The 9,558-nt window shown below is 42.0% G+C and overlaps 1 protein-coding gene across 1 annotated transcript in view; it reads right to left on the reverse strand.

Annotated features, from left to right (window-relative positions):
* Positions 1 to 3,065: 3,065 nt before the first annotated feature.
* The window catches only part of LOC106821647 (integrin beta pat-3-like), a 24,714-nt gene continuing 18,221 nt past the window's right edge, over positions 3,066 to 9,558 (reverse strand). The window contains exons 11-17 of the mRNA XM_014826537.1: positions 8,229 to 8,449; positions 6,672 to 6,781; positions 6,174 to 6,281; positions 5,179 to 5,311; positions 4,131 to 4,248; positions 3,552 to 3,741; positions 3,066 to 3,170 (exon numbers count right to left, since the gene is read on the reverse strand). Coding sequence (XP_014682023.1) covers positions 3,066 to 3,170; positions 3,552 to 3,741; positions 4,131 to 4,248; positions 5,179 to 5,311; positions 6,174 to 6,281; positions 6,672 to 6,781; positions 8,229 to 8,449 — 985 coding nt within the window. The remainder of the gene's footprint in view (positions 3,171 to 3,551; positions 3,742 to 4,130; positions 4,249 to 5,178; positions 5,312 to 6,173; positions 6,282 to 6,671; positions 6,782 to 8,228; positions 8,450 to 9,558) is intronic.

Here is a 9,558-nt window from a genome sequence, read left to right on the forward strand (position 1 = left end):
TACCCCTTTTCTACTTGCTCGTATAGAGGTGGAGCCGCTTTATGGTCCTAAGACACGAGCGCACACACCTCGCAAAGTGGGACGACAGCGACCTAGCCTTATCATTGATCGTCATGATTCTGTATAGGCTGCGCTATCAGATCCTCTGACTCTTGGAAAAAAATATCAACAACACAACAACCGGCAACAACAAACATCATCAGCCACTGATGATAATAATGAATAATAATAATAATAATAATAATAATAATACTAGGATAAGTAATAACTAATGAATGATATAACAACAACATCATGCTACATACCGACGAACCACCGCCAGCACGCCCGACCGGCCACTCGCCGTTCGACCTAACTAGACCGCGCCAGCGCCGACACCGTCCGTAGCATGTGTAACCGCGCGGCCGACCGCGAGTAATGTCTTGAAGAACAAGACTATCAATGTTTCCAATAATTAAAAGACGAAAAGTACCTCAAGATGCCTACATTAATCGCCCGTATACAGAACTATAACGCGGGCGCCACGGTGCGCCGCCGTGTTAGCATGCTTAAATTGTCCGCACGTTGCACGCACCGTTAGGGCGAAAGGCGCTGTTTGCTTGGATTACGGTGGAACTATAACGTGAACGGTCATGGGTCACAAAGGGTCGCAGTAAGGATGGCGGCTCTGACGCTTCTCCCATTCGACGCTCGAGTCACGCAAGTCATTCCTGCGGCAGGAATAGTAGCATTGGCTCATAAAGACGCTGAAGCCGTGATTTGTGCAGCTCTGGCGAGCTGGCGGCGACAAGGTATTTGTTTTCCTTACGCAGATGTCTTGACGCGCTAAGTTTATATCGTGTATATACATTGTATATAATAGTGTGTTATAAGTAGTGTATATATAGGTGCTATTATTATAGTGTATATATAGTGTATATATCGTTTTTAAAGTATCATGGTTTTGTTGGGTGGTGTAACAGCAGGGTTTAATTATTGCTTGGCCAAACATGTTCTAGTCGAACATTTAAAGCATCAATTCGACATTCGAGCGAATTCGTGATTATCGGCAAAGTTGACGAATTGCTAACATAGAAGTGCTACATTGTAACTGTGGCCATCCATTGTGTAGTTAATAAGTAACATTACCCTTAATAGCGACTACAGACTCCTGTCGCGGTATTCAGTGTGCTCACGATATACCCAACTTGCAGCTGGGTTTAGACATCGAGAAATGTACCCTAACTTGAAATCCGCGCGAAGTCCACCAGGCGCCCAGAAATGGGTTGTTGACAGTTACAAAATGAACGCCACTCAGCGTACGTCTACCGCGCGGCGCCTCCATGTACGGAGTGGCATGCACGTCGCACGTGGTTACGGAGTAGGTAGTGTACACAAAAGCACGCGCGCCCCTCGTGTCCGCGAGTACAGGCATGCACAAAACAGTATGATCCGGATCACTCCGTACGGTAGTACAAACCGCGCGCGCGGGCCTGCTGTACGCAGTGCCTGCACCGACACCATGCGTACGTAGTACACGGCTCGCCTTCTGATACGTAGTGCATGTACGCATTTTGTACCGTGATGCACGCACTTCGTACGTCAGTACATTCAGGCGCACTGGTTCGTACGTAGTAACAGCGCACGAATTTCGTGACACGATTGAACAGTATAATTTCGTAGTAATAATAACGCGGCGTAGTTATATAAATGGTACACGACATTTTCAGAAGTGGCCTATCACGTTCACGATTTCTTTCATGTAGTGCACTTCATCATTTCTTAGAGTAGTAACCATAAACTATTTCTTAGAGAGTAAACGTTTTATTATTACTTAGATAGTACCTGTTTATATTTGTTCACCGGTGCCTTGCCTAAGGGCGTTCGGATCCACAAAACTGTTTTTGATACGTGCCAAACTGTTTTTATAAATGGGTGAAGTTGAGAATTGGGTGTGACCGCAACCTATACAGTAACTCTGCAGCTCAGTAAAGTCCAAGATGCGCAGTTTTAAATTTTGTTTGGAAGCTGATAATTGTGAGTATTTTGGTACTGAACGTTCTTGATATGAATAAAAAAAATTATTTTCACAAAATGCAAAATTCGTTATATTTTTCTGTTTGAACAACGTATAAACAAAGGGGTACATGTTGAACGCGATGCAATAACTTTCTCCATCCACTCGTTCAATGCAATTGTTTTGCCCAGTAAAACGCATTTCCTTAAGCGTGCATTATCCTAAACGAATTGCACTCCGGCAGCAACTAAAATTTCCATCACTAGCTATGATTAAGCCCATAGCTTTGTCAAATTCCTACCACATTATTATAATTAAAAAATTACTTAGTATGTTCTCTATAAAATATTTTTTTCTCAAAACATTCTAATGTATCTGATACGAAACGTGGCTCTGATTACTTTAGACAGTGAACAGTGAACAAGTTGTTTACAGCAGCCGGTCAGCCTAGTCTCATTTGACGTTAGATTCACCTTACAACGCACGTTGTGTTTTGAAAATGATTAACCGTGTGGTAGCAAAGCTGCCAGTGATATGACGTTGTCGTCTTTCAGTTTGGAACAGGCGGATGTCAGACCATAAACTATTTAACAAGCGGGTTGTCGAGAAATAACAAAAATACAAATAAAGAGATTTTTCTAATCGGGAATTGAATATTCGAAATCGAATGAGAGCAAGTTACTTACTAAACATATAAACGTCTAAACCTGCGCGCATGTGCGCGTCGTGCGGGTGTACGTGCTTGCGTGTGCCCGCGTGTTTCATTATTGTGAAATGGCTGCCTAATTTTGTACAAGAAACGGACACTAGCATCATAGTGATAACAGCACTATTATATCAATAATAATTATGATTTATTTACTCGTATAATAACAGATTGATTAAGTTATGTATGTCACCATATATAAGGAAATCGTGGTATGTTTACCCATAACTGGCAATATACATGCATTTACCGAACATTACGTTCTATATAGTATTCATCATTATTTTGTATTTTCGGTTGAAGTAAACCCGATAATAACATCCGACTATATTAAACTAGTGTGACAAAATCCTATTGCATCTCTCAACAAGTTGGCGGACTGTTTTCACATTTCAGCTGGATGTTCGAGCTCCCAAACGCTGGGTTTTGCACCGTCGTCGTAGCTGCGTGATAGAGAGGATTCTCCTCCTGAAATGTTTCGCAAACACTGAGATTCTCTAACTAAATAACGAAGGCTTTCGCGAATTCTATAAAGAGCTATTCTGGCTGCTAAGATTGTGTATTACTGTAATTTTTGGAGGACCTATATTATGTAGCGTCGTAATTTTTTGTGACAATTTCACAGAATTCCTGCAGTACTATCGTAGTACCGTCTATTTATGATGAATAAGAATGTGTTACACTATTGGAATTGCCGTATTTAACAGATACATTTCACAAATTAGATTGCATCTTTGTTTAGCATTCATGATAATAAATCGTAGATGTGGGATTATACGCCGCATAAGATTTCCGGTCGGTAAATAAACATAGACACGCACTATGCTTCATACGTATGACCGTACGCACCCTTCTCCATTTGGCTAGCTGCCTCTCGTTCTCGAACTTGGCGTACTCTCGTTTGTCGTGTGCCGTTGTCAGTAGCTTCCATAGGAGCAGCAGCAGAAGGCCAGCGAGTATGATTCCACCTATGACGCCACCCGTCACGGCACCCGTCACAGCGGCCAGGTTCAGCGGACATACCCGCGTCGTCTGCGCCCTGTATTGATTAACAAAACAATACGTCTCCACCTACATGAGATATAATCTCACGAGCAATTTATCCACATATCGGATAATCCCACAGAGATAATCCCGCACTCTGAACATCTCTCTATATAATGCCACTTGTAAATCATCCTCTTGTACAAGATAACTCCGTACACCTATAGTTATGAGATAATCCTATACATAATATACCAAGAGCTCTACATATACAAGAGAGGGTCGTCCTAGACTGATGGTAATCAACGCTTCAATGTAGGATAATTATAATATATAACGAGTATACCGTATACGGTATATACGTAATACCAGGGTAAATAATGACACCGGTACTGTACGGTTATATTTGTCAGCGATCATGCATCATCGTTATAGGTCACTAACCTAAGGATGATATTGGACACGTAGTCGAATTCGTACGTGAACCGGAACGAGCAGCCGTCATCATTCGACGTATCCGGATACTGGCACAGTTTGCGATTCACTTGCGGAGACAGGTCCTCTGCAATAACGGAGCACTGATGTCACTCAGGCTGAGAGGGTCTATGTCCCCCAGGGTACTGCCGGAGCGTGCCCTGGGTACGGCCCGGTATACCGGAACGTACCCTGGTACTAACTAATATGCCGGACCGTACCTCGCCTACTCCACTAACGAGTCTAGAGAGTCGCCTACGCCTACTCGCTAACCTTAACCCTAACCCTAACCCTAACCCTAACCCTAACCATATCAAATAGTTACCATGGTACGTTCCGGTATACCGGACCGTACCCAGGGTACGTTCCGGCAGTACCCCGGGGGACATAGACCCTATGAGCGTCACTCAGCTAGGCTGCCATCGCGCATTTATACGACCAACATGCTTGAACCGTTCAGATTTCGTTTCCCGCGAGTCGCTGTGGGACTCGTGAGAATTGCGGGTGTATCGGGGAATTATATCTGCAGCATGTATCGTATGGTAGGTACTCGTGAAGTAGTACGAAATACGTGATACGCTCATCTTATTTACAGGAAGGTCTAGTTACACCTACTTTTGTTATTTATGAAATAATTGTAGGAATTAGTAGGTATCTACAAAATTTCTCGAACGTAGACGATGGCGCGAGAGAGAGAGAGAACAAACGAGAGAAAAAGAACGCGATTGACAGAAAGAAGGATACACGAACGCGCGCGCACACGTACACCCACGCACGCACACACAAGCGCATAGACAAACGGAGAGAAAGAGAGCGTAAGAGAGAGAGAGAGAGAGAGAGAGAGAGAGAGAGAGAGAGAGAGAGAGAGAGAGAGCGAGAGAGAGCGCGCGCGCAAGAGAGAGGAAGAGGGAAAGAGAGAGAGCGAGACAGGACAAGCGAGGATAGCGAGGCAGCGAGAGAGGGTGAGAGATAGGAAGAGAGAGGGTCGCGGAGATTGGTCGAGCGGGGGCGTAAATACCTGAAACAGTTTTTTGTGGAATTATTTCTTTGGTAGAACATTCACGGTCACACTCTCCCTGATCGTATTTGCCTGTACCGAAGGTGACGCACTGCACGCAGTCTTTGCTCTGCTCGCAGTAACCTTCGCACGTCTGCCAACAACGAGACGCACGTGTTGGCATGGAAACTATAACATTTTATTTATTTATTATTTATTGATTATTATTCATTGATTATTATTATTATTTATTTATTCATTTATTTATTTAATTATTTATTATCTATTGATTATTTATTGATAACTATAACATATAACAACCATGGGATTTATTTAGCATCGTCAACACCACCATTACTGCCCCTCTGTTGTCACTGTTACTCGTCAACCTGACATTGTTACCGTTAGTGAACGCATCGACGTTACCTAGCTGACAAAATGTAGTTGAAATAACGTTGAAATAACGTCAGAAATCGACACTAAAATGACGCGGTGAAAAGATTGGACTTGTTTGGCAAATTGAATCAAAATGCAAATGTCAACGTTGTTTCAACGTTGAATTATTCAACGTTTCTTCGAGAACTCAACTTTGATTCAATATATGTAATTTCTATAGTAGACTGTAGTCTAAAAGTCTCAAACGAAGAAGGAGAGCGTCTTTTTGCATTCACCAAATTAACACACTAAAACTGGGGATTGCAGTAGATTCATTATTAATTTGAAAAGAAATAATAACAGAAACAAAAACTAAATTTGATAGAGTCGACGACAAACGACGACACTGTGCGAATGTTTAATATTTGTACTTCACGTAGCAATTACATAGCAGATTACATAGCAGCAGTTATATATGACATCAACGCCGTAGCTATCGATATATTAGTGTCAGCGTCAACGTCACGGTTACAGTCACTGACATGGTCAGTGACATTATATTAGCCTCACTATTTTCGTCACTGCTATCACCATTGTCAATGACATCGACATCATTACCGTCACTGTTAGCGTTATCTTACCGGGCAATCTTCACATGTTGGTCCTCTGAAGTTTGAATCCTCTTCACATTTGCATCGCCACCTTCCTCCGTCGCATGTACATTCGTTACCCGGTCCATTGCACAGTTTCTATGCGTGGATAACGGAAAGGAGATGATTTGTGGTTCACGGTTCCACCAAATATAATCGGGTCAAAAAACACGTATAGCACATTTTTTCACAGTGTTTAAAACGCCGATTAGAGGTTTCTTTCGCTCGTGTCACACCAAGCAGTGTCTTATCACATAGTCTATCGCTTCGAATTAACAGCGGTTGTATGCTTAAATCTGCGACCCATTTTAATAGCATGTTTTAATAATAAAGATAAATTTAATCCAAAATTTATACTTGTATAAAGTGGATGTGAGTTTTCAATATTATATTTCTATAATGAATAAATCGGACATCGGCAGATGTTTTGGCCTTGAGTTAGTGGGATTGACAAGAATGAGACATTGCGGTAGTATTCGCTACACCTACCCCATTGCTAGCTATGCACGTGTCTTTAGATGCAGGGCATTGGCAGCGCGTTCCAGTGTAATCCTGATTACATACACACGTCCCACACACGCACTGCCCTCGCGTGACACCTGACAACAGAACACATATATACACTGTCAAGTAATACACACACACACACACACACACACACACACACACACACACACACACACACACCATATACGCACATATAACACGCATTAACGCACGCACGCACGCAATCATACGCACACACGCATTAAGAACATGACAAAAATATCACAATCGTTCAATCGTAATAAGGCGCAAATATAAATTTCATGCGCAAATTATGATCAGCACCATTGATAGATAATAGGTTTACAGGACTGTTTCTTCTAAATTAGTCTTACTAGCCTCGGCGTTGTTGGGTACCTCGCCTTTTGTGCCTTGGCTATTTTCTGTTCTCTACACATCTTCGTCCGTTGCGCAACCGTTTTAACCATGGGCACTGTGATTTCTTTATTCCTGAATGTATCCATCTGAGGTCCCAATAGTATCCTATAATGTTTGAAAATTCAATTTCTATAGTTCAAACTAGTAGAGTTTGCACAGCGTCTTGGACTGTCGTCTTACCTAGTTTGATATGTGGCTGGTTGGATTTTTCTGATGGGCAGTCAATATTGTTCGTTTTCAATCCGATAATATAGGTTCCAAAAGTCTTCGGCTTTTCCTTCCAGTGATTATCTATGCTCTTCTCTCTATGGCCTCTATCAGATAAAGAATCTTATTCTATCTTCTTCTGCTGTCTTATTTACGTGTTTTATGGCACCCTTAACAAATCATAGCTTGCTGTAAAAAAATTAACATTCGTGATCTTTGGCGTCAGCCGAATCTATCTGGGCTGCGCTCATAATTTTAGATTTGGGCGACTTGGATATCTTCACGGACATTGGCGATGCTTTCACTGACATTATTGGTGGCGTTGGTGACACCTTAAGTGACCTTGGAGACAACATTGGCGATGTATTTAGTGATATTGGAGACAGTATTGGCGATGTCGTCGATGATTTAGGCGATACTTTCAGGGATGTCTTTTCAGATACAAATACACGCACAGGAGCACTCACGCGAGCGCATACACGCGCTTACACGCACACGCGCACCCACGTATACACACATACACATGCACACAAGCGCGCGTGATTGTCATCGTTAGATAATCTATTCTGCAGTGGGAAAATATGAAACAAATAATATAGTTTTAATCGTTATCAGCGTAATTGCGTATTTAGTTAACAGAGCTCATTTTGAGCACTGTACTGGTAAGAAAGAGCTTCACACCAATAATAACGATGGTACGCCTATTATAGTTAAATACCATAACAACGGTGTTTTGGTGACGTAAAATGACAAACGTGTGCTAAGACAGCATAACCACACCTAGTACACCGGTGTTACATACGTACGGCACTATAATCCGTTTTTTTCCATTTCTGTCCATATGAATGAATTCTGTTTATTTCTGTTAGATTTGGGCGACCTAGATATATTTTCGGACATTGGCGATTCGTTCACTGGTGCTATTGGTGGCATTGGAGACGCCTTCGGTGACATTGGAGACAACCTCGGCGACGTCCTTGACTTTGATATTGGTGATACGCTTGGAGACATTGGCGGTGGCATCGCTGACTTCGGCGGAGACATAGGACGCGGGCTTGGTGATATTGGCAGTAAAGTCGGGGATTTCTTTGGAGGTAAAATCTTTCATGCTAATGGTACAAACTACTATCACGTGTCTGCGGAGCAAATATGCACAATAGCGGCTTACCAGATATGATGAAAAATTCCACTAACAACGTCATACGAAATCAACCAAAAATCGAGCAGCCTTTAGCAGACACGACGTGCATTCATTATACTGCTAACTACTAAACGAAGCGCATGTAATTAAAGCTGGATTTACACCTTCTACAGGAAGTATATGGAATGATAAAAAAAAGTTCAATAACTCCTCAATATTTCAACTAAATGTCTATAGTGTAAATTTTTCACGCCTCTGCTCACTGCAATCCTCATCACTTCCGTACGCACATATACGTACGGCAGCATAATCCATTTGCCATTCATAATTCGTTCACTGTTGCCAGGCTTTGGGAAACGTCGTCGTCGCAGACAAGCAACTGTACAGAACCTTCCAAGTCCAACCTGCGATAGTGTAGCTGGCAATGAAGAAAGAAAGACATCTTGCCTATATTACGCCAATGAATGCCCATGTGTTTCTCCATACACGCAGATTGATATTGAATCAGGTAATTTTTCCGGTGTTTAGGTAAAAGAATCTTCGTATATTCGTAGGCTACGCGTGGCAGATGACGTGCGTCCGACCATTCTTTGCCATTTTTCGCTGTCTTGCAATCGTTTTGCTTGGAAGTATAGAACGGCAAAATTGGTAGTGGTTTCACTGCAATCAAGTTATTTATTTTCTGTTAATATATATAAGAAGTAATATATCATTAAATTATTAGATGTAATCTTCTATATGTACATATATATGTGTATTTATATATCGTTGTTATGTTTGATTAACAGTTTGTCCAGCATACAGTAGCGCGAAGGCCGCTTACACAGATCTGTATGAAAATAACAAGTGGATACTGAGCATACCAACAGGACAACTGTCCATGGTTTTCTCATCGGTAAGAATTATAGATACTTGCTATACTTGCACGTACATACATGTAGGCTTGCATGCACACACACAACCCACGCACGAACGCACACACACGCACACATACACACACACACACACACACACACACACACACACACACACACACACACACACACACACACACACACACACACACACACACACACACACACACACACACTATATATATATATA

The sequence above is a fragment of the Priapulus caudatus genome, unplaced genomic scaffold, assembly GCF_000485595.1.
Source record: "Priapulus caudatus unplaced genomic scaffold, Priapulus_caudatus-5.0.1 Scaffold81, whole genome shotgun sequence".
Taxonomy (NCBI): Eukaryota; Metazoa; Priapulida; class Priapulimorpha; order Priapulimorphida; family Priapulidae; genus Priapulus; species Priapulus caudatus.